General features: G+C 41.5%; 3 protein-coding genes across 6 annotated transcripts; 2 read left to right on the top strand and 1 right to left on the bottom strand.

Annotated features, from left to right (window-relative positions):
- The first annotated feature begins 1,052 nt into the window (after positions 1–1,052).
- Positions 1,053–6,106, top strand: tada1 (transcriptional adaptor 1). Of its 2 annotated transcripts, none has more exons than XM_040142701.1 (8): positions 1,053–1,300; positions 1,860–1,951; positions 2,057–2,122; positions 2,552–2,721; positions 2,805–3,017; positions 3,843–3,994; positions 4,251–4,407; positions 4,782–6,106. In XM_040142701.1, exons 1-8 carry the CDS (start codon positions 1,218–1,220, stop codon positions 4,932–4,934), a joined length of 1,086 nt encoding a protein of 361 aa, XP_039998635.1. In that variant the 5' UTR covers positions 1,053–1,217; the 3' UTR covers positions 4,935–6,106. The 2 variants fall into 2 exon arrangements, with proteins under 2 accessions (XP_039998635.1, XP_039998636.1); XM_040142702.1 differs by having other exon boundaries at positions 1,057–1,300; positions 2,552–2,646.
- Positions 6,107–6,584: 478 nt separating this feature from the next.
- LOC120799405 (transcription factor AP-1-like) lies at positions 6,585–8,789 on the bottom strand. Its single transcript, XM_040144578.1, has one exon. It carries the CDS (start codon positions 8,400–8,402, stop codon positions 7,434–7,436), a length of 969 nt encoding a protein of 322 aa, XP_040000512.1. The 5' UTR covers positions 8,403–8,789; the 3' UTR covers positions 6,585–7,433.
- A 4,306-nt stretch (positions 8,790–13,095) lies between these two features.
- fggy (FGGY carbohydrate kinase domain containing) lies at positions 13,096–24,836 on the top strand. Of its 3 annotated transcripts, XM_040143923.1 has the most exons (17): positions 13,096–13,208; positions 13,302–13,431; positions 13,542–13,735; positions 15,039–15,150; positions 15,691–15,842; positions 16,106–16,194; positions 16,646–16,761; positions 16,974–17,102; positions 18,275–18,378; positions 19,060–19,167; positions 20,415–20,476; positions 20,878–21,040; positions 21,838–21,912; positions 22,054–22,174; positions 22,365–22,459; positions 24,061–24,122; positions 24,573–24,836. In XM_040143923.1, the coding sequence occupies exons 3-17, from the start codon at positions 13,553–13,555 to the stop codon at positions 24,652–24,654; spliced, it is 1,653 nt and encodes a 550-aa protein (XP_039999857.1). In that variant the 5' UTR covers positions 13,096–13,208; positions 13,302–13,431; positions 13,542–13,552; the 3' UTR covers positions 24,655–24,836. The 3 variants fall into 3 exon arrangements, with proteins under 3 accessions (XP_039999857.1, XP_039999858.1, XP_039999860.1); XM_040143924.1 differs by lacking the exons at positions 13,302–13,431; positions 13,542–13,735 and having other exon boundaries at positions 13,107–13,208; XM_040143926.1 differs by lacking the exons at positions 13,096–13,208; positions 13,302–13,431; positions 13,542–13,735 and adding an exon at positions 13,754–13,886.
- The last annotated feature ends 622 nt before the right edge of the window (positions 24,837–25,458 follow it).

The raw sequence follows: 25,458 nt of genomic DNA, 5'->3' as shown, positions 1-25,458 counted from the left end.
TTTTTTTTTAATGATGGCTTTTTCCAGTTTTATTAAACTATACTTGAATTCTGGCAGCTGGCTTTGTATTGGAAGGGGGTTATTGATATCATTTGAAAAAGTATTTCTGGAGTTAATGGCCCGAAAAAAAAAAAACCCTTATTAACTTTACAGAGCAGTAAAAAGTTGGAACATCATTTAAAAAAAAGATTAATAATACATTCCTAGAGCTGGGAAGGGGGAGAAATTAAATTCTTTCCTACTTTGTTGCAAATTGTTGCAACTAAGCTTTAAGCCAATGAGATATTTTTTTTAAAAAGGTTTTCTTCTGTCACATTCTTGGCTTTGTTCAGATTTGTACACCAAACCTACAGCCATACTTGAAAGACATTAGTTCAGGCTTCAGTGAACCCATGGTGCCGTGTCAGAATAGAGCTTGATAAACTGCAAACTAAAATGCACCATGACCTTGCTACTACGATGTGTGTTGACGCTTTAATAAAGCATATCAAACTGCAAATGCACGGGTCCAGTACTCAGCCCTGTTGCACCAAGATGTTAAGTGGACTGGGCTTTGCACAATTGAAATGATACCATGATACCATCTAGTGGTTGGTAGTGTTACTACCAAACCATACCAGTGTCTTCACTGTGTGGCAGGACAGGTGAGGCAGGAGGATGAGAGGTTGTCCCGGCTGAGAAGCAGTTATACACACAAACAACTGACAGCCTTTAATACGCATTTCACGCTCACAAACCCCATTTGATCTAACTTGAGAAGGGAAAGGGTAAGAAATACAAGGTTTAATTTAAAATGAGGCATTTCACAATAGATAGTGCACTGAATGCAATACAATGAGTGACATGGGCTTTGTGAGAAAAACATTGTAAAAATCATTAAAATATCGGTCCAAGAATACATGCAAAAATGTAGATATTAAAGACGTTAAAAAGATAAGAAAAAAGGACACACATTTTTGTTCTTTAATATGGATGACTATAGATTTTTATAGCTGTCAAGTCAACAGCTGTTCCAGTATTAGTGCTGGTTGTGTGCAGTAAACAGTTGATGGTGCTGTTTGCCATAGAAAGAGGTATCTAAGTGGTATTTTTTGTCAAGTAATATCTTCCATCCTGATTATTAAAACGACACTAGCGGAGCAACAAAGTTTGCAGATACAAAAAAAAAAGGGGGGGAGGCTTGGTGTCGCCCGGTGATGACGTCCGTGTAGGAGTTTATGAACGCTATGGCGGCTCATGCTAGCGAGCTTGAGATTGCAAAGAAAAATTTAACTGATGCAATTGGCGATAATGTCAAACAGTAAGTAAAATTGTTTTTGTATGCACTGTATTTTTCGGGCATTGGTTTTTGAGTCTGTTTCTTAGTTTGCCGCGGAAACGCAAAATAATTTCGCCGGTAACTTGCTTGCTAGCACTTGCTAATGTTTGCAGCACCATTGAGTCACTATTTAGTGTTCATTATGTGTTTTCGGGATGAAATGATACAAAACAAACATTAGATGCGTTTTTTTCACTCGTTCTGAACTTTACGGAAAGTATCTTGTAGTATTTTAACGTTTTGTACGTTTGTATGAGCACAGCTTGAAGATATTGAGATGTTTACCTTCAGTTAGCGTGGGGTGAAACGAAAAGAGGATAGAGTAATGGAAAAGAGAGAAAACATAGAAACGTAGCCGCTATATACTTTATATATAGATGATATAGACATAAATTATTTAAATAGCCAATACTGAAAGCGAAAATGTTTTAGGAGATAGCGACATGCGGAGGCAACAGTCTATATAGCATAGTTTTGTTTATGAAATTAATGTTATATATGAACCGTAATGATGTTTCGCATTTGTTGCGTCTCCGTGCAGTTACTGGGCAAACCTGAAGCTATGGTTCAAACAAAAGATCAGTAAGGAGGAGTTTGACATTGAGGCCCGTCGTCTGTTGGCACAGGAGAATGGTTGGTAGCCAGGAAAACCTACATTTACAATGTCAATGTTGAAAAACTGGTGCTATCTTGAAAAGTGTTGCTTATTTTGTATTTTTCCGCCTCCTTCCTCTACAGTCCATGTTCACAATGATTTTCTCCTGGCCATTCTCACACGCTGCCAGATCATCGTCTCCACGCCAGGTAGGAAAGTTTTTAAATAATTTTGTGTCTCTGAAACTGTATGTGACCTTGTTTTTTTTGTTTAAGCTAATAAAGTATTCAATCCTTAAGTAATATAATCTGTTTTAACTTTATTAGCAACTTTTATTTGTTTGCAGTGCATTTTTCATTCACATCAATAGAAAAATACAGCTGAAAAAGGACAAAGTAAAAAATGGCCTGTGATTAAAGAATGTGAATTTTGTCTTTTGTCACAAGCCTTAATTAAAATGGAATTAATAAGTGGAGGGAGAAACAATGTTGATGAATCATGGGTCAAGAGCAAGAAAGAAACAATTAATACTGAAAATTCTAAATATTTGACAAAAGGGAAATGCTGTTTTAAATGGCGTTTCTCCATGAAGGTGTCTTCCATGCATCTGGTGTTCTGTGTTCTATTTTGTCCTCTAGAGGGCACTGGACCATTACAATGGCAAGGTGGCTCTGCTTCAAAGCCTGGCAAACCAAAAGGGAAGAAGAAATGTTCTTCTAGACAGAAATTTGATGTAAGTTGTCTCCAATCAGTAATCTCAAAACAGCTTGATTCCCAAATGATGGCTGGCTGTATTATTTTTCTAAAGGTTAGTGATATCTAATTAATCTTGATGTCTGAACAATTGACTATTATCATTTGGATGCTTATTTGTCCTGTTTGTGTCTTCAGCATCGTTTCCAGCCTCAGAACCCTCTGAGCGCTGCCCAGCCCTTCAGCCCACGAGAGGTGGGAGGTGAGGAGGAGGAGCTGCGTCTCAGCGCCCACACTCTGCTGCTGCCCACGCGGGGCCAGATGGAGGCCCGCATGATGGTGACAGCGTTTGAGCTGGGCCTAGACAACATCACAGAAGAAGCCATCAGCACCATGATCTATGCTGTTGAGGTTTGTAGAAACTGTCCACCAGGGGTGTGTGTGTGTGTGTGTGTGTGTGTGTGTGTGTGTGTGTGTGTGTGTGTGTGTGTGTGTGTGTGTGTGTGTGTGTGTGTGTGTGTGTGTGTGTGTGTGTGTGTGTAAAATTATCCGTCATTTACACTGTTGGTGCTAGCAACAGTCACCCTATGGTCTAGCACTGTGGGGCAGCTAGGACTATGTACCATCCATAGAACTGAATAGTGCCAACTTCCTTTAGTTTGCGCGTAATTATCTAAGTGACCTAGTTAATACACACATCTCTGACAAAGTTAACTAACCGGGTGACCCAAAATGACATTTCTTCCTTTAGTAACAAGAATGACTGACTAAATACTTAAAAAGTTATTACCAGAGAAAATGATTTAAGTATCCTCCCTAAAAACTGACAGCAAGTATCCGTATTTCACTGTTACTTCAGAATTCATGTCTGTACACTTTGTATACACTTACAAGGTGTAAAGGAGTTCTTTCCAAAATTCTGTGCATCAGTTTTGCTCCTGAAATTCATGATGCAGTACTTTTAAAATGGAATATAGCTGTCCTCAAGAAGTGAGTAATTTTTTACATGCCAATGTCTTAAATTACCTGTAACTTCAGTACAAACTCAAACACAGATAGTCTTGGTTTGGTAGAGATTCATTTTGGAACTGAAACTTTCATTGACATCCTGTGTTTGCATGCAGGGGATTCAATTAATGGAGATTTATTATCTGCACCACTTCTCATGTATGACTGACAGCTATGCTTACTCTGGAGATTGGGGAAAGCTTTACTTACTGCTCTGATTTATTTCAGCACCACTTGAAAGATGTCCTGACTGCTGTAATCACCCGGAGAAAGGCATATCGGTTACGGGATGGTCACTTCCCTTACGCCTTTGGCAGTGATGTCACGCCGCAGCCTTATCTGAAAAACAGCCTTGCTGCATACCACAGTGTTACTGAATGGTAGGGACAACTGTGCCAGCTCTTACTAGCTGATAAGCAATGTTTTATATGAGAAAACGAGTTCATGTAAACAGAAATGCCATTGCTGCTCTAAAAGGTAATACTTTGTAAATGTTATTTTGCTTATATTTTCATACAATAATCTGTACAGTTAACCATTGTTACTGTAGCTGTCATGAAAGGGTAGTAGTAATTCTGATCAACTTTTTCAGTTTTTTATTTATTTATTTTTTTCGCCCTCCCCCCTTTCATGCAGTCCTCCTCCAAGTGCTTCTCTGCCTGCTGGCCCACCACCTCAGGTGTCACCTGATGAGGCTGAGCAACAAGCTGTCCACTTATTGGCTTGTTCTGCTGACAGTCTTCCTGCGCCCCTCTCTCCAATCAGTTTGTTTGATCTCCTGGAGGCTTTAAAGGTAAGAGAAATGTGCTCATATTTTTTCCTGGTCCTGGCACCTTCAGCTAATTTTGTACCTTTTTTATATGTGGAACAAGTCAGATGAACCTGTATAACTCATGACTGCACTGTGCTGCAGTGGTAAGATTTGGTGAACAGGATCATGAACAAACTGTAAAACAGTAAAATGTGATTCAATTTTCTACTTTGTAATTGAGTGCATGGAATTTTTTAAAATCTCTTCTGAAACGATCTAGGATTATACCCAAAGTATGTCCCAAACTTGGATGTGACTGATAAAAGTGGACATAACGGAGCTGCTTTCAACTGTCACCATTTAACCATCAGAAATTCATATGGTTTAATATCCTTTGTAACATTTGTCTGCTGTAGGTTCACCATGGTGTGATGCCCTCCCACACTATGTATGCCCTCAACATGGAGCGCATTCTGTCACGGCTCTGGCACCCCAGCCACGAAGAACTAGAACAAGACCATGTGCACCGGCAACGCCTCGCTGCGAAAGAGGGCGTGCTCGTCAGCTGAGAACCACTCACACGGGACTGTATATTGACTGTGGACATTACCAGGAACCAAACACACAAATAATCCCCAAACAGAAATGGATGGGCAACAATGTGTTGAAAGTACCTTGGAAGACCTCGAAAATCACATTCATGTTGCACGGAAAGATAGAGGATGAGTGGAGCAAGATGAAACAAAATAATTGGCCAGTGGATACAGAGTGGGCAGTCAGCTCCAGCCAAAAGCCAATAGCTGGCAATTTAGCACTGTAACTGCTTTATTTTTGTCTGGTCCACCAGTCGTTTTGGCAGTCGATCAGCCATCATTTTAATCTACTGTCATATAGCGAGAATCTAATTTTGTGGATATAATATTTGTGTTTAATTTTAGGATATAACAGTAGCTACGAACACAGGTTTCGAGCCAGGTTGGACAGTGTCGGTGTATAGGTGTGTGTGGGTAACAAGCCTAAATAGAATGAAACATGGCTGTGTTTCCTTCAGTTAATTTGGTTCATATGGTCAGATATGCAACACAACTGTTGATTTAAAAAACAAAAACAAAAAAACCCTGTAAGAAAACACAATAGCCCGTATCTTATCGTGTAGCATTGTGTACATGACCAGGTCACAACGGACTGCAGGTAGAAATAAATAAAAAAAAATCCACTGAGGTGTTTTTGATTTATCTGGCTGATTAGACCCCATGTCAGGCTGAAGTTAGGGGCTATGACGATAATTAGGTCCAATTTAATGTACCAATAAAAATGATACAGATGGAAATAGTCCCGCCGTAATAGGTGCAACAGATGTCAACCAAGCACAGTTTGTAGAAGATCCTGAGAAGAGGTCCAATCGGGGAGTAAGTGAAGACACCTGTGTGGTTTTACTGTGGGTGTGTGGGATCTCTAAAATCTCCCAGGCACAACCGCCTGCTCATGCCCTTCATAAACCTATGATGAATCTGTGTCAGAAGTATTCAAACAACTTTTAGTGGTGTCCCTCAGTGTTGGTGGTCCACAGTGTGTGCACAGATTAAGCTGAATTTTTAATGTCTCAGTGCACTTGAATATCTGTTCGCCATGTTTGTCTAGTTCAGGTTAAAATGTGTATAAATTTGTATCTTTTTCTACACGAAGCTTGTTTGTAATTTATTTTCCACAGCAGTTGGTAAAATAAATAAAAATGCATTTTTTTTTTGTACAAAATATTCCTTACATCAAAATATTCTCCTTTTTTTGTGCCTCATTACACTCCCGAAGCGTGTAAACACCTTTGCTTTTGCTTCATAGGGTTTTTTTTTTTCTTCTCGGACGGAGTCACCAGCCGTAGTGGGAGGAAGGTGATTCAGATACACACACACACACACACACACACACACACACACACACACACACTCGGTCACGTCCCAGTGCTCGCTCGGGACCTCTTGCCATATTTGGCTGCCTGTGGCTCACTTCCGACACCCCGCTGTCCAATAGGAGGCCGAGTAGACTCACCAGCCATTACGAGCAACCCACACTGCAATGGTGACTCAATATCCCGCCCGCCCCAGTTCCTTCAATAAGAAACATTTCACGCAAAGAAACTATACAATAACTGATCTTGTCCACCCGTACCCCCCACCCCACCCCACCCCCTATTGTTCAGTACACACAAACGTACTAACGCATCACGCGTGTCCAACATTTTATTTCGTCATTTACAGTCGAAGTGCTCAAAATACAGCGTACAAATATTATTACAAAGTGTTATTTAAGGTCTAACATTAGTTACACCTATATCACAAAGTTGTATGAACACAAGGGTTAAGAAAGTAAGGCAGTTTTTTTTTGTCAGTAAACGCTACACACACCTATAAGCGTCCTTGCGTAAAGGTGTAAAACTTTTTTTTGTGTGTGTTACTCTGTACATGTAGGCTAGTCGCTGGTGAGATACTCAGTGCTTGACTCAAGTCTATATGCATACACATACATATAGTTGACATAGTGGGAGATTTGCAGGGCAAGGCCTGGTTCACATTGTGTTTCTCTCCGTTCGCAATTCGATCCCACACAAGATCTGACAGTCCCTGTCAGGATGGAAGACTGTGTGCATGAGCCAAAGTCCGTTGACACATAGCTTGTGGCGAGGTATGGACACTTGCCACGTTTCCTTGGCTTGACTGAATGCAAATTTGATTTTGGAGTTTTGGATGGAGATGGAAAAAAAAATTAAAATAAAAATAAAGACTAAATTGCCAGAAATGTGTAACAAGTCACATCAGAGGCGGGGCATGAGCAAATGTTTCCTCTGAGCTGTGCGTCGGTGCAATAAGTTCAGTTGCCCCTGCTCCGTTATTATTCATTCTACTGACCAATTACAAGTATCTGGCCGGTCGGTCACCATTCGTCTGTGGAGAGAGCCTTAGCGGATGAGTTGGTGGAAACATGAAATGAGACCCCCCTGCAAGGCTGAACAGGCCCCTTTAAGCTGCATTTGGTCCCCAAGAAATGTCCCTTGGTTCCTTTCCCTTGGCAGTCTAGTAAGCTTGGAGCTGCTGCGTCAAAATGAGCTGGCAGCCGCTGTTAACGTGGTCCATGACCTTTTGCTTGAGCAGAGCCAGCTCGTCCCGGAGGACGTTGGCGGAGGAAACCAGCTCCGTGTTTTGGCTCTTCAGGTTTTTGACCCTGTCCTCCAGCCGGGAGATCCTCTCCAGCTTCCTTTTCCGGCATTTGGACGCGGCCACCCTGTTCCTCATGCGCTTCCTCTCCGCCTTGATGCGCTCCTGGGTCTCCATGTCGATGGGGGAGAGCGGCGGGGTCTCGCCGGACATCTCGGGCACCGTCTGCGGCTCCTCTTTGAGCGCGTGTAGCCGCGGGTGCTGCGCCGCCGCCAGCTGGTGGTCCATGTGACTGTGGGGCGGCTGTGGGGGGGCCGGGTAACTTGTGGGTGGGTGCCTCTCGCTGGCAGGTGCGGACGCAGAGCTCACAGCCCGGCTGAAAGTGCCCAGGTTTGTGTACTCTGGCGGCTCGCTGCGCACCGTGCAGCTGTAGGGAATCCCGCCGCCCTCTGACGCGGCGGAGCCGGATGCTACGCCGTTGGTAGCGCCGGTCTGTGCGTCAGGGTGGACGACCGGCGTCTGCTGCTGGTAGTGGAGCTCCGCCAGTGCCCTCACAAACCCTTCAGCAAAGCCCTCCTGCTCGTCGGTGATGTTCCTGGGACAGACGAACTGCGTCGGGGTGGGAGTCGTCAGCCCGCTGCAGGACTGGATGATCAGTCTCTCCAGTTCAGGCGAGGCCAGCTTCAGTAGCCCGACATCAGGGGACGTCAGGATGTCCAGGGCCTTGGCGCCCAGATGGGGTTTGAAGTTTTTCGGGTCGTTTAGGTTCAGGGTCATGGTCTGTTTGAGGGTTTTGGGGTTGAACCCATACACTGCCGTCCCGTCATGCTGAGAGTTGGAGGCATTCACGGCTTCGTCGTAGAACGTCGCTTCCATTTTTCTGGACATAAATAAAGTTGTTTTTTTCTATCACCTTGACGGAGGTCTTCTCTCCTTAAAGAAAAAAAAAAGTCCAAAATCGACTGTTTACATATGTCCTGTGAGTCGCTGTCTCTCGACTGTCTGCTGATAGTCCGCCTATTGTTGAAGTTCAACTCACTTGACAACTTAAGTGTCCTGAGAAAACTTTTCTCTTGTGACCCGTGTGCTCATCAACAAAAGACGTTGCTCCCCGGCCGCCGAGCCTCGCTGTTTTTACACTTCTAGTATCCTTTTTTTTTGTGGATTTATTCTCCTTCCCAAAATCTAGAAACAGTGTACTTTCTATCAGTTCCAACGTGGAGACGAACTTTATCCACCTCTAAGCTGCAGCTCGACTGAAAATAACAATGATGTCATTTCTACGGCCTCTGATTGGCTTGAGATGATTTGCTGGGCGGGGCGCGCCTAATGACATGCAGGTTGCTCTGACAACTAGCCATATCCACGCCTCCCCCGCGATGGCTGATGGGATTAGGTAATGCAGACGGTGGAGCAATGTACTCTGGGATTACGTAGTGTTTTTGAATATTTAGTTACCCGCTCAATTATTAGTTACTCATCCTAAAGTGAGGGCTGCTCCACATGATCTGTAGACTTCAGCCTTGATTAACACATAACAGCAAGATTCATATTCTTTTAATCAGATGTTCTTTGCCAGAAAAATGTAAAGTTTCACAGATCCCCATAAAAGAGCACATCAAAACGAGATGTTTACCTCATTATTAAAATGCAGTGATATACAAATCATCAGTGTTTATAGTTCAAAAATGAGTGCTGATGGCTGAATTACAAATGAATGTGGTTACAATGAAGGTAGGGAGATAGAATTGGAAGGAGATGTGAGAAAAAGAGATCATACCTGCACCAAAGAACAACACATTTTAATAATTTATTTCTACAGCTGCGCATGCTTGGAAGTGCCTTTCTGAGTTCTTGCAGTGAAATGAAGTATAGTCATATGTCAACAGACCTATTTAAAAACAATAATGGACAACAAAAATATATCTATAGCTGTGAGTCAAACTGATATTGTAAACTGTATATTCTGGATTGTGGTATGGTTGGTACAAGCAGAGAATTTCAGTAACGCTGACTAATAGTTATGGTACAATTTTAAATAAACTGTTCAAATATTGTATGATTAATGTGAGAAAACATCCAACGATTAGAAGTTTAATCAAACAATCAGCTCACATTCTAGTCCAGAATTTCAGAATCTTGAACAGGTCGTACCTGTGTTTAGATACATACTGTTTTTGATCAGGAACATATCGCCTACACAAAGTAAGGTTTCACAGACCAAACAGACAAGAGCGCATTCAAGACATTAATCATCAAAATGCAGTGATATGAAATCATCCGTGTTTACATATATGTACTGATATTTCAAAAAGGTGAGTGCTGACAGCTGGTGAAGCAGTTACAGGGAAGGGGAAGGAGGCACTGAGACAGAAAAAGAGGTAAAAAGTGACGGGTCAGACCTGCACCAAGAGCCCTTTTGTTGTTAAGAACAACATACTTTCAAAATGTACTATTGCATGGTTTGAAGTTCCCCTATGATTTATTGCGGCTAAATGGGGATGTGTGTTCTTAGAATCCCATCTGACTTTATTGGGCAAATGCCAATAACAGGTATACAGGAAGAAACATAGACATAGGACAACAAAGATAAACAAAGTGAACACAAACATACAGCTATTAGCCTGAGTACAGGAAACACAAATACAGCACACACACACACACATATATATATATATATATATATATACACACACACACACACACACACACACACACACACACACACACAACAATCAGTTGAACTTTATATATATGTATGTACACACATATATGTATGTATATAAAGTCCAACTGTATGCTGTACTAGATTGTGGTATGGTTGGTACTGCATATTCAAGAAGTGTAATTAATTAATGTTGAATTACAGTAGGGCTGGACACCAAACTGAATCTAGTTATACTTAACATTGATCTCTTACTGACCTGAATTTGGTCACAGTGTAAATTTCATTTAATGGTTCGAAGTCCATAAAATCAAAGTGAGAAAAGCTACAACTCTTAAGGAAAGCCCCCCCCCCCCATTCACACTCCATAACGCTCATATTTTTCATATTGCAATATTGTAAAACAGATGCACTGGTCTATTTTTTATGTATATATATTTTTTATTATTGTTTATCATTTATAACATATGGTAGTCTCCATTCCCCGCAGTTTCATTCATGCATTGCTCCAGCATTGGTAATTTGCACCTCCCTCTGTTCTACAGCTATGTATTTACAGATAGTATATACTGTTTTCTACGTATATATGATATTCATTTTGCTATGTAAACTGAGGTTTTTTGGCTGCAAAATTTCTCTCAGGGTGAATAAAGTTCTATTTTATCTTAATCAACCAATCAGCTCACAGTATAGTTTCAAAGTACATATTCTTTAACTGGCTGTATGTGTAATTAGAACATCATCAACAACATACCATCAGAAATATAAGGAAATTTAATGCAATGATGCATTAAAAAGAGGTTATCATTACAATTATCATCATTAGGGCAAATGTATTATGAAGGAAATTTATAAGCCATTTCTGATATTAAATTTCCGCCTAATTTAAACATGATTTTTGCTTTTGCGAGTGCTAAACTTGCATCATAATCCTCTGATGCATTACATAGTCTGTGCTCAGTCTCATTGGTAAATGTGAAGCTGCACTAATGACTGAAGCCTCTGTACAGCTGCAGTCCAGTCTCCTCCATTGTATTATTCAACATGTTCTCCTCAAGCCAACTATAAATAAGTTAACATCCTCAGACAGCCTGAGAGAACCAGAGCTGGTTGAGGTCAGCACTCTTGAGATGACATGTCGTCCTCGCAACACAGCCATGCAACACCCATTTGGAAGTATTTGTCACCCTGAAGGAGAACGCCAGCACTGGAATGCTTTAAAAACTTCGGTGTCCAATACCACAGCAATAATGAAGACCTCAGCCTTTCTCTCTTCTTTTCCCCTCTCTTCTGACATAACACAGCAGCTTTCCATGTAGCGATAACTTTCTAAGCCACTTTACTTTGCCTGTGTATCTCTCTGTGCACCTGTGTTAAGACCCACCGAGGACTATTTTCCTATCAAACTACCGCTGTGCTCCGGTCATGCTTCCTGTTTCTCTGTCAGCTTTTCCCCTCTGCTGTCCCGACGGGTTCGCCTTTAGATAACAGCGCTTCCCTCCTCCTTGCCCGGGCCAGCTGTTTCCACCGCATTTAGTTTTCTAATCAGGAGCTGGTCCAGCCTGCCTCCCAACAGGCCTGCTTTTGTTGCACAGAGGTGGGACCGACCAGGGTCCATGGAACCCCCCCCGACCCCCAACCCTTTCAAGAGAGAAAAACACAGAGAAAGACTATATATCCATGTGTTGATGTATCAACAGAGCAGAGTTTTGATTATCTTCAGGCGTGGACCAGAGGGACACACATGCGCACACACACAAACACTATGAGTCACACCGAGCGGTGAGAGAGACAGATGAGATTTCAAACACTGTCTGTCCAGTGTTTGTTGAAGACCATCTGTTTCTTCCTGTCCTGCTGCTTGTTTTTTCTCTGTACTCCATCTCTGCTGATCATTCTTGGACCGAACACGCTGATCGCAGCCAGCAGTACTTCCTTTAGACAGCTGTTTATCTCCTTGAAGAAAAGAACACAATAGAGGAAAGTGACGAGGTGGGACGCAGGGTAGAAAGTTTGACATGTCAGTTCTTCATCCAGACCTGTGTTTTCAATGGCAAGCTTGAAAACAAGCCCATTTTGCAGCCCTAACACTACACTCCTATAACAGATTATTATCTACTACAGTAAATTGTTATTTTTAGTCATCCGGCTCACATATGGATGGTCAGTAATGTACACAGTCTGCGCTAGTGTAGTTAATGTTTTGTAATAGACCCCTTTACCTAATAGCAGACATTTTGGAATTCCATAGCACAAAAGCACAGGTGTAGTAATTAACATTAGTGATGGCTGCATGATAAAAGTTCAATGATGAAAACGAACCACGAAAGCACAGTTGTCACTAAAATAATAATAAAAAAATTTGAGATCTTGAGACACGGCCACTCTACAAGGCACAAAAGATAAGGTAATATTGTAAGATCCTTCTTAGTCTTGCAAAAGCCCATAAAAAGTTGCAGTTAGTAAAATTAGGTGCAAAAGACCGGGGCCCCAAGGTGGTTGCCCATTTCGCTGACTTGGCAATCCAGTTTTGAGGCTCCACACGTTGTTGTTTGCCCAATGGCCCTTTAGTCTGGCAATGAATGTTTCTTATGCTAGTCATTCAAGAACTTCTATAAGAAAACTGACCGTTTTCCTGTTGGAAGGAAGTTTGTAGTGACCTACTATCAAGCCCACATGGAATCTACATCTCCCACGGTACACTACGGACTAATGTACAATGTTGCTACCAGCTCCATCTATGGATCTGTATTCTTTGTGTTGCCGTGACCTTTCCCTGGCTTAGTATTCTTCTAGAAACCTGGCCTCGACAAGGCTGGTAGAAATGGAAGGGAAGGCAGAATAAAAAAAACAAGCCTTTTCGTGCCGCCTACTCATCTTGCCTCGGACTTTGTTCGGCACGACAGAGGAATGCGACTTTGCCTATTTTGGCCGATTTCGCGTTCCGTCGCTGCCGCCGTCCGCAGCTCAAAGTACACATTGACTCAAAAGCGGTGTTTTCTGCGCCGAAATGAGACCGTGATCTGCCGGTAAGTTCGAAGGTGTTGAGCTAGCCGAGTGACACATGTCGTCTCTGTTGGATAAAGCCTTTCACGTGTTATCTGAAATGTTACTCTGTGCAGACTACAGGTGGGAAATCTCGGTGTCTTTCCCGGCGCGGCACGGTCGCGTTGCGTTATCACATTCGGCCGAGGACGATTTCAGTGTCTGATGGGCGAAGACGGAGAAACGAAGTCGCCAATAAAAGCAGACGTAGGGCATTCGCATCTGTGCTCACTTCCTTCTATGTCGAGGCAGTCTGACACTGACCCCGTTAATAATCAACTGCTGGATCCCTCCCGCTCCCTCTCCCCTACATCCAGCACGGCTCCTCATGGCAGAGGTCTATTATGTTGGCGTGGACGTGGGCACGGGCAGCGTGAGGGCTGCGCTGGTGACCAGAGATGGCCGGCTGAAGAGCACTGCCGAGGAGCCCATCGGCATCTGGGAGCCCCAGTCGGACCACTACGTCCAGTCCTCCGCTCAGATCTGGCAGGGGTGCTGCACAGTTGTCAAGGTGGGGCGACCTCGGGGCGGGGGTGGGTTCCCAGCCTCATTTCATATAAGACCCCCACGTCCCCACCAGATGAGCTCAAGTAGCCCAACACAGACCCCACTCGTCATGTCCCAGATGTGTTCATTTGAGTTGATCTTAACGTGGATGTTAGGTAACACAACATGAAACAGAATTGGTTTTTTTTTTCATACAGTTTTGAAAGTTTAGGTTGGTTTTAGTCAAGCTTGAATTCCTACGTCTACCACTACCAGTGGAAGAAGCCAGACCCTTCAACCATTTATCCACCAATTTTAGCTATTTGACTATTTAACTATTTTAACTTAATATTCTTTAATTTAAGATAATTATTTCAACCATTTATCCATTACAGTTAGCTAACTATATCAACTGTTTATCATTACCTTTAGTGTTGTTGTAGCTATTTCAGTTGTCTATTCATTACTTTTAGCCAATATTTAAACAAGTTATCCTTTACTTTTAGCCATTTCCACTGTATATTCTTTCTTTTTAGGTAACTATTTCAACCATTTATCCATGTATGTTGGTTATTTTAGCTGTTTAGTCTTTAATTTTGAATAATTATTTGAACCACAACCACACCGACTGTCTTTCCATTACTTTTAGCTAATTCAAACCATTTATCCATTTGTTAGCTACCTTTTATCAATTGCTTATCCATTGCTTTTAGCTAATTATTTCAGCTATTTATAACTGACTTTTACTCTGTTAACCATTTCTCCGTTACCTTTAGCTAACTGTTTCACCTCCTCTGCTCACTTGCTAACTTTCATGCACTCTCGATGGCTACATGTGGCTTTGGGGTGTTACAGCTGCATCAGGTTGGTTGGAGGTGTGCGCTGTACAGTCGGTGAAGTTGCTGACTAGTGTTTGTGACGATAAATTTACCAATCGTCAGCATCACAGCAGGTCGTACAGCTGTTTGGATTTCACATTTTCTGCACAAAACACAAATATTGTTGTATATATTGGGTTTTTTTTGAACAACTCATACTTTCTATTAAAGTTGAGCTACATTTGTGAAAATAAATCAAGGCTCGTTCCAATTATTGTAATCAAGTCAGTTTTATTTATACAGCCCAATATCACAAATCACTATCTGTACAGCAGACAACACCCTCTGTCTGTAGACAATCGGCGGCACTTGGAACAGACAGTCTATGTTGAACTATGATGCAGTGCCTGCTGATGTGATCATAGCGGCCCTCTTATCATCCCTTCACGGAATATTACCTTTGCACTAAACGAATGGGGTTTTTCAGTCTATACTGCATATCTGTTTCAGAAAGTTACCCAGGGTGTGGAGAGGAACCGGGTTCGCGGTGTCGGCTTTGATGCCACCTGCTCTCTAGTGGTTTTGGACCAAAGGTTCCAGCCTGTTCCAGTCGGTCAGGATGGTGAGTGAGTTACCTGACCTGAATACTTTGCAAAGCATCACTTATGTACAACTAAGTACACATTATGGGTTATTAAAGGTAGGATTAATTATGTTTTTGAAATGCTGATTGAAGATTTTCAGGTTGTAAATTTTTTTTTGGCAGTGTTTTGTAATAAAATCTTTCAGTCGGATAGTTTTGCTTGGATTTTTTTTTAGGCTAATGTAATATGATTCTTTATTGGTCCCTGAAGGTAAAATCCCCTCCTCCACACTGAGGTCAGAGGTCAGGGTTAGCTACAGAACAGAACCCCTGGAGCTGGTAGGGATTCTTTTTTTTTTTCCCCCCTCAATGAATCAATGTAGACACCAGGGTCAGGACCCAGATACTCAGGTTAAATTACTGTTTATACACAGCCAAGATTTTACATATCACGAAAGCTTTGTTTATCATATCCCAATAGAGCAATTTAATCTCTCTGGGATATTCAGTCCATGCAGTAGTAACTATTTGCTCCCACTAAAACATGGACCTTCTCTCTTTCTCTTCTGCTTTTGCCAGGTGACACACAAAGGAACGTGGTGATGTGGATGGACCATCGTGCTGCAGAGCAGGCTGCGCGTATAACCAACACTGGCCACAAGGTCCTGAGCAGGGTGGGAGGGGTCATGTCACCTGAGATGCAGCCCCCCAAGCTGCTCTGGCTCAAAGAGGTGAGAGGTGAGCGAGGTCACCACAGGACCACTGATCTCTCTGGGCTTTATTGTTGCTCTCTGTACTGTGTGATGAGCGTGTGGCGGGTGTTGTTTTACCTTTACCTACCGTCTTCTTGTGAGACAGATTCTTCAGAACATATTAACATTCCCCGAAAGTGCTTTATGGTTCAGCTCTGACCAGTCAGTACATACTTTATACGTGTTGTTATTACTCACTGATCAGGGGTTCAGTGGCAAACCTACTCTTGTCTCTTTATCAGAATCTAAAGGAAAGCTGTTGGAACAAAGCTGCGCACTTTTTTGACCTGCCAGACTTCCTGTCTTGGAAAGCAACAGGCTCTTTGACAAGGTGTGAACTTTGCTGGTTCCTCATAACTGTGGTCGATTTATTTAAACCTATATCTGTCAGTCATTTACAGTACTTTATTGTGCATGTGTAATGTGAAGGTGTAGTATGTGGGTGATAGAAAATTACAGAGGTGGGATGCAAACGGTTCACCAGTAACAGTGACCTTCAAAGTGTTGGTATTAATAAGATGTTTGTTGATTGGCTGCTGTGCTATTCTGTTATATCCTTGTATCAAATGTCTGTTTAAAAGAAAGAATGGGTTTGTCCTTGATAGCAGGGATAATTCTAAGAAATGTGTCTTTTATCATGGACAATGTGTTTTTGATACCGTGGCCTTCACAAGATACTGTTGATGTGACCCCATGCTGTTGAATAGATATCAGAAAGCATGTTTATTTTAATGAAATATCTTGGGTAGCACGTTAAAGTACTATTCTGCAATGGTCCACAGATCTTTATGTACTCTGGTATGTAAATGGACATATTGCCCTCCAGAGGGATGGGATGCCAGCTTTTGGACTAGCATTGGATTGGAGGACCTCCTGGAAAATAACTTTTCCAAAATAGGTCAGACAATCCAAACCCTATTGCTCCAAATCATCCCTCAGTTTGTACGTTAACAATGGAATTCTAATTAATGCTACAGTTTAAAAACATAAGAAATTCAGAATATATTGTAAAAGAAAGTTCTGTACAAGTTTTTTTTGATCATCTTTCCAAACAGACTGTCTACACAAGCATTCTTTCAGTATTTAAGCTGTGGCATTTCTGTCATCCAGGCAGTGTTACGTGTTCTCCAGGGAGCCCACTGGGTGATGGCCTCACCCAGGAGGCAGCAGCAGATTTGGGTTTGGACCCAGGAACTGCAGTTGGTGCCTCTCTTATTGATGCTCATGCTGGAGGCCTAGGTACCACACATGAAACACAATTACTGGGACATAAATGTCTACTGTTGTCATGGACATATACTGTGTTTTTTAAGGTGCATTGGGTAACTTTGCAAGTTCCACATGGCAGGGAGAGGCAAACTTGTTACTCTGTCACATTCTGATGCTTCAGAAGATATTAAAGAGATGAGGGAGGCATAAGGTTTAATGTTGGTGATACATTATTTTTTCTTTTTTTTTGTGAAATTAACATTTTGTTGCAAGATGAAGCTCCAGACGGTTCAAAAATGGACAACTTAATCTTCTAAGGAGCATAAATACATCCAGCAAATTTCAAAACTATTTGCCCAGTAGATTTTTATATTTCTTGTTTAAAATTTGGCATGATTACGGTGCTGGAGAGGTTGGGGGCTCACCAAACATGTTCTCACTCTGGGAGACATGAATATCCGCAGCACATGAGTTTTCAGCATCACGTGTACACAGTAAAAATTTGACCGGAGGATGGCACTAGAGGAAAACTCATGCGGTGTCCGAAAATGCAAAGGTGCACCTTAAACTGCTGGTCTAACAGAACTGCCCCAGCTCGAATAGTTAGGAGGAAAAAACTGAATAACAAGTACCAAACTTTTGCCAGTCTGAAAAGTTGGTAATTAATGCTGCTGTATACTGTATCTGTGAGCACTTTGTTGACCTGATCTTTGGTTCAGCAATCCTGACCATCTGGTTTTGTTCTGGGAAGTAAACCGCTCATGAACTCTGACCTCTGACCTCTTTCTTTGACTTCTGGCAATCACACATTGTTGTATCAGTCAGAGGTCAAAACACCCTGAACTCTTGGTTGTTGTACATGTCACAGTGATGTTACCCCCCCCCTCCATCCGCCCCTGCACTCACACATAGATCAACCTTCCACCTTAAACTCAAATCAGCTTGACAAACATTATTCCAGCAGTTAGTGTCACCTCGGAATCCCACGTGAAGATTAGGGAGCCACTTCAAAAGGATTTAAAGCTTTTGATCTGCAAATCAATGTTATTAGTCCCTAATGGGGCTGTGACAGCTGTTTTGTAAAGTTTGTATTAAGTCACGGCAAAAAAAATTAATTATGACAATATAATTTTTCCTCTGCAGAAAATAGATTCTGGTATTCACTAAATATAGTAAAATTTAAATGTTACATCTCATTCCAGGTGTGATAGGCGCAGACGTCAAAGGCTTTAACTTGCCATGTGAAGACCAGCCAATCACCTCACGCATGGCGATGATCTGCGGGACATCGACCTGTCACATGGCGGTGAGCGGTTCGCGGCTACAGTTCACCCGCTGTGTGACTTTTTGAGAAGATTTTTTTTTCTTTAACTTAGCAGCCACGTTGTGCATTTCAGTGGAAGTTAACTTCAGTGAGGTCTGTGCTCACGGGCTATTAAAAACACGCATATGCTTTGAACTCAGATGACCTTTCTCACATTCGTCACTGCAAGACTAATACAACACCTCCTATGATTAATCGTGTACTCAGGGCCTCTATGTCTAAACCGGGGCTTAACGACTCTGAAGTGATGTAAAACTGACTTAGCTAACACATAATATGCTGCTACTCAATCTATTTAAAGTTTTTCTGATAAATCATCCTTCCCAGTAATGCTAATTACAGGGCCACTCTGTTTTTTTTTCCTATCATATTTAATTTTTACATGTATTTACATATTTTCAGTACATTTTTACTGTATGTAGACTTGAATGATCCTGTCTGCATAGGCCAAACGCAGTAATTGGAGCGGTGAAGCAAACTGGAGGCCCCTCTTGTTTTGTTAATCTGAAATTGAATCTCCAGCTGTTTCCATTGCCATTTGAAACATACTTAATACTTCTGTTACCTTTTTAGAGGGGTTCATATCTCTGTGGATGTAACACTACCCCCGTTGATGTACAAAACAAACCAAAACATTTAACTTTTCACCGTGATGTGTATCAGATCAGCGAGCAGCCTCTGTTTGTGCCAGGGGTGTGGGGACCCTGCCTGTCTGCTATGGTGCCTGACATGTGGCTCAACGAGGGAGGACAGAGTGCTACAGGAAGGCTGGTCAGTCCACTTTCAAGCTACGTACATGATTTTACTGACCCGTGCAGCGACAGAAAACCTAATGCAAGCAGAGACACAATGTATACAAACCTTGTGTAAGTTCACCCGGAACACATCTGGACGTGATCACACATCTGGCCACATAAACAACAAAGTCTGCAAACAATTTGTCTCTCTCTAGTAAATAAATGGCTTTTATGTGCTGTCACTCAGATTCAAGTCAAAGACATACTTTTAAAGACGCACATTAATGAGGAACATGCAAGGCAAGTTGTTGTATGTCTTTTTGGCTGGGTGAGTAATAGAGTTGAGTTCATGATAAAGTTACACCATTCTTAAGCTGAGTGAGTGCAGAGTTTCCCCAATGGCTGTATTTCTTTCAGAATGAATTAGCGCAAACACTCTCTATTGCATCATCAGGCGGTTTGTTTACAGGCACTTTTTGCCAACTTAGAGCCTTCGTCGTTAGATTTACTGACTTTTCACATCCCTTTAGTGACTTTTCCTGACAAAAGCACCCAGCGAAAAATCTAGGGACTTTCTGAACAAACCTTAGCTACTTTCTGAAGAAGAGAGTCACTATTATTGCCCCACGAGCACAAGGCTGGGCTTTCCCTCCGCAGGCACATCTCATTGCAATAGACTGCTGCGTAGACGTGAAGGAGTTTTTAACTTTCTCCCTGAGTGATCATTTAACAAGTAAATATAGCCAAAATCACAGCAAAGCCTTTGTCTTTAACTTATGTGTATGGTGATTTTGTCAGATGATGTGGTTATAAAACCAGGATTTTAGCAGAGCAGAGCAGCAGCTCGGAAATGTCTTGGAAGTGACTGCTGGTTTAATATGGTCTTAATGGGCCGTGTTTCAGTCACCATTTCATACTTGTTCCATTGTCTGAAAACAGAAACAGATATTGACAGTGTTTGTAATCAATTAACACTGATTCACGCTATATCAAAAACACTAAATATTTTCTGGTTTCTGGCTTCTCAAACATGATGATTTCACTCCTGTGGGTTTTTTAAACTGTTTGTTTTGACAAAATAATCACTAAAGATACAGTAGCTTTACATGGGAATTTGTAAAGTATTTTTGACATTTTATTCATTAAAATGAACTGCAAATAAATCCTACATTAATAAATTATGAAAATTATGAGTAGTTGCCACCTCTCAGACCTTTGTTATCAACTGCGTCATGTCTGATTCTTTCTCTGTTAGACCATATTGCTCTCTCCTCCCCTCAGATTGACCACATGGTGAAGGGCCACGCTGCCTACACCCAGCTCCAGGAACAGGCACGGCAGAGGTCAGCTGATGCGTTTAGTGTTGCACTTCCCAAAAACGTTTTAGCACAGCTGTCATCCCCGTTCAGATTAGTAAGCTTTAGAAAGATTAGACGCTTAGTCAGGTTGTTTATTCTGTACAAGTCCATTGTGTGGACATTTGAAAATAAAATAATACATAAATAAAAATTTATTATTTAATTGTTTGATATTCTTTACATTTACTTAGATTTAAAATAAGACAACCTGGTATTGTCCCTGCTCGCCCACAGACATGCTTAACATGTTAACATTATAAGTCCCACCTTTGCTTTGCCTGCAATGAAAAGTTATAATGTCTTCTGTTAAAAAGGCCTTATAGCATTATTGATTTTAAACATTTTTAATTTTATTTCACCAATTTCCTTACTGTGCTTTTTCCCAGATTTCCCTCTACAGGCGAGAACACCTACAGCTATCTGAACAGTCACCTGAGTTTAATGGCTAACTCCTGTTCCGCTGTTGACCTACTGGGATCCAGTCTTCACGTGTGGCCGGACTTCCACGGGAACCGGTCGCCCCTGGCCGATCCCACTTTGAAGGGCATGGTGAGGGGACTGGACTTGAGGCTTGAATTTACTAAATTTATGACACAAAATTTTATTTTTCAAATCCTCATCAAGTTTACCTTTCCCACTGACCTACAGAGGTCATAGGTAACACTCTTTTAATATGCTTAAGGGCTCCACTTTAGTTATATCTTATCATATTGGTGAACACAGAACAATAATAAGTAAGTAAATACAAATAATGGGAAGATTTAGATGAGAGTTAGTTGACAGTTTTGATGCTGCTCTGAGGTTGGCCGGCTACGTGCTGAGCTGGAAACGGGAGGCAAATAGCCTAGCTCAGCATAAATACTGGAGGTGGGGGGGGGGTAGCAGTTAGCCAAACAAATTAGCTAACATGCAAATTCTAAGCTTTAGAGCTGATGGTAGGTGTATTTTTGAATTTTGGACAGAGCCAGGCTCGCTGTGTTCCCCTGCCTCCACTCACTAAGCTAATGGCCGCTTGGCTCCAGCTCTGTACGTAAAGCACGGATGTGAGAGTGGTATCAATCTTTTCGCCTAACTCTTGGAAATAGCGAATTACCATATTTCCAGTAATGTTTAATGATTTCTTTAAACAAAATAAATTCATAATACAGCATAATGCAGCTACAGTACTTAAACTTCACAGAGCGCTGCAGTCAGGCCCAGGGTCAATCATCATTCCATAACAAAATAAAGGGGTTTAAGGTTTCTTGGTTTACACGTATCACCTTTGGGTTTCTTAACATTTAACAGTGATTCTTATTATTCAGCACTGAAATATTTTGCATGAAAGACTCATTACTGTTTTGCAGCTGATTGGACAGTCTCTCTCCCAAACCTTGGATGACTTGGCTCTGCTCTATTTGGCCACTGTACAAGCCCTCGCTGTAAGTGTGTGTTAGGTTTTGTGTTTCAAGTTGACTTCCTCGGAGCCTCAGTCCAACATCCTAGTACCGTCAGGTACGAAGGGAGGTGGCCTTTGTGTACTTGCAGTGTAATTCCCCGTGTGTTTTCTTCTCTGGTTTCAGCTTGGTACGCTACATATTCTGGAGGCTATGAAAGAAGCAGGACATGACATCAGAACCCTCTTCCTTTGTGGGGGCTTGAGCAAAAACTCCCTGTTTGCACAGATTCATGCCAATGCTACAGGTAGAAAATACCAATAATGGATAATAATAGTATGTTATATGTCTATTACTTTTCAACCAAAAAAAAATCTACTAATATTAAAATAATTTTACCATTACGTAAACACCTATGAAGTAAACTAACACTGGTTAAACAGAATCCTCCATCAAAGCTTGAGCCCGTTCCACTTTTTCGACATTGTCACTTTCAGGATTGCCTGTGGTCTTGCCAGACCAGATGGAGGCTGTGTTAATAGGAGCAGCAGTCTTGGGTGCGTGTGCATCCCGGGACTACAGCACTATACAGGTAGAGTGGCACTCAGACACATACAGTATTTAAAAACCAAAAGTTGACAGTTTTTTTAAATATTCACATGGGAATTCAAATTTTGTCCAACGTGGGCCACCGCTGTTGATTCAAGGTTCTGGAAATGTGTTGGAAATGTGGAGTACCATAGTTTCTGCGTTACTAGATAAATTAGAAATTCGTAAAAACACCAGAAATAACTTGAAAATCGGTCGTGCATGTAGTATTGTTCCAGTGTAAATACACTGAAACATCATAGACAGTCACAGTGAGAATTTGCATTTGTTATTTTATGTAAATGGAAAAAAATAGTATAAACCAGTATTCTCATGCTGTATATTATGAATGCGAAGCAAATAAACATGAGCTGGCTGATTGGTCTGGTTTCCAGGCTATTTTAAAGGATTTTGCAGTTCAACAGAAAATATATTAGGAAGAGCCTGTGTGCCCGAAGCAGTAAAAACACATAATAATGTTATCTTTTAAACTATATTAATGTGTTTCAATAGAATGAATAGAAGCTAAAACAGTGCTCACAATGAAGCAACAATTGTTGCACTTTTTGAATTAAAATGGAAACATTTGTTGGCTAATCTGGAAATTGGCTTTTACAGGGTGATTTAGTATTGCACTTCCATAATGTTTGGGGAATTTAGAGCGATAGACCAAAAAATAATGGTCAAAATTAAAAAGATACTTTGACTTGAAATCCTATATTTCTCAACCAGATAGCATCTTTCCATAGACCACCCCCGCCTTCCAAATGCCCACTTCTTTCAAACCACACATCTCCAATTTGTAATGCAGGCTTACTGTTAAATTTTTTAAGTCTCAAGCCAAATCTGAAATAACATTTTTGTTTTTTTTTGTTTTTTTTAATTTAAGAAAGTTCCTTCAGAGCCACAGAGGATCAGCGGAGTAGTACTCTGAACTGAGCTTCGTGGGTAAAATCAGTGGTGTGCCCCTTTTACAGACGCTTTTATTGTGCAATGTATTCAGCAGTTTGTAAACCGATCTCCTTATTTTGTACTCTAATAAAATTGACCCCAGAGACGCTGAAGGCGTAACCATATGTACACAGGACAGATATTATAATCACTGAGTCAGTGCCTCCATCTGCTGGTTGGAAAAATACAGAGTGTAATGTGCACGGCTCTGCTTGCTCCTGCCACAGAAAGGAGCCAGATTTGTGCACAAGGTGTTTAAGATACAAAGTGTGGATTAATCTTTTGCCAGGTCAACCTATCAGCCCTTTGGGTCTCAGTGCCAGAAATCGTAGCATAAGAGAGTGGCAAGCCTTTAAGCCAGAGATACTAAAAATAAGACATTATTGTTTGGACTAGGCTGCACCTGTCAACCCCTTTTCAGCCATAACTGCAGCAGGCAGTTGTTGTGTCTGATTCTCGGAGCTGCACACTGGCTGGATTTTGTGGGTTTAGACAGCAGAGAGGCCCTGCACTGCATTAGTCATAAACCCAGCCACACTGTAACCACTGCGGTTGACTTGTGTTCACACTATAACTAGGTCAGGGCTGGCCTGAAACAAAATGTGTGTAACATGATTTGTTGAGCGTTATTCTTCTTTGCCATTTATGTTTTAGGAGGCAATGGAGAAAATGGCTAAAGTGGGGAAAGTTATTCAGCCTGACCAGAACCTCCAGAGGTGAGATAGAAGCATTTTTTTTTTTTTTTTTTTTTTTTAAATATCTGGCGAAAGTCATGGTTGCTGTAATGATTATACGATGTTCAATTCAGTGGGAATCCAATATTTCAAGAATTTTTGTCAAAAGAAAAGAAGGCTTCCTCAATTCACCTTTTCATAGGAATCACTTTTAGAATTAATTTCTACCTTTTCCTTTGCTTTTATTTTTTTTTCTAATCTAATTTCATATTTGCAAAATGACCCGTGTAGTTATTACAAGTATTTCTCCATCATCCATTCAAGGTGAAACCAAAATTTCTAAAATTGCACTTCTTCTGTAAGTCATGGCCAGTCTATGAGAGAACTTAAGAAGTCTGCATGTTTGTATTACACAACGAAAAAATGAAATATGCCTTACTATGCATCAACTTTGTTTGTGTAATTATTTTCGGCATTTCGTACATTTTTCAGCTTCTATGAGAGAAAGTACAAGGTGTTCCTGCGACTTTTTGCCCACCAGAGGGAGTACCAGGCCCTCATGAACCAGAGATGACACTGTTGGTGGGAGGGAGGCCGAGCTAGGACTGAGTCTGCCTGACCTAACAATGATGATAAATCCACACACTGGAAACAAGAAAACAAGAGTCTTAAACCTGCTGCTTTTCTTGGTATCAATAATAGTCCGTTTGGTTTTTCTTTTGAATTTTCTCAATAAACTGAAGGTTGGATGATATACAGTGTTGCTGGTGGATGAGTTAAAACTTCAGATCTGTACGATTTCAAAGCACCTGGTAGATGACAGTGGATAAGACCTCCATGGAGACGAGCCGTGGGAGCTCGCCGTGGGAGCTCGCCGTGGCTGTCTGTATTTTTCAGATCCACTGCTGCTGTTCTACCCAAAAGGAAGAGGAGGATGCTGCAGCGAATGTGGAGACATCCACAGATTGCGCGGTGTTTGACTCGCTAGTGGCCCCTCAGCTCGATCCAAGGTGACAGTACCATCACATACTGTCAGCTTCAAATGTATTCCTAATAAATAATAAAAATGATAGAACTGTGCTCATGCCTTTCACTGTCACTACAATTGAATGTTTGATATATAATTTAGTGTACTTCAACATCAATAGTGACACTCATCCATTTTTAAACAGCCCTTTGTTCTCTCCTTACTGCATTTTTGTCTTGTCCTTCCATTTTCCTGTTTGTGACCCCCCTCACACTGTCCTTAAATTCTTCTGTCTGCCGATCGCAGAGAGGAGGCCTGTTGCCAGCAGTTCCCGGGATCAAAGTTGATAAGACCTTCGTTGATGCTGTCGACAGGGTGAGGTGGAACGGCAAATCCTACACAGCCGAGTTA

This window comes from Xiphias gladius, chromosome 14 (genome assembly GCF_016859285.1).
Source record: "Xiphias gladius isolate SHS-SW01 ecotype Sanya breed wild chromosome 14, ASM1685928v1, whole genome shotgun sequence".
NCBI lineage: Eukaryota > Metazoa > Chordata > Actinopteri > Istiophoriformes > Xiphiidae > Xiphias > Xiphias gladius.
The sequence above is the reverse complement of the archived record's forward strand: the minus strand, read 5'-3'. Positions and strand labels throughout refer to the sequence as shown.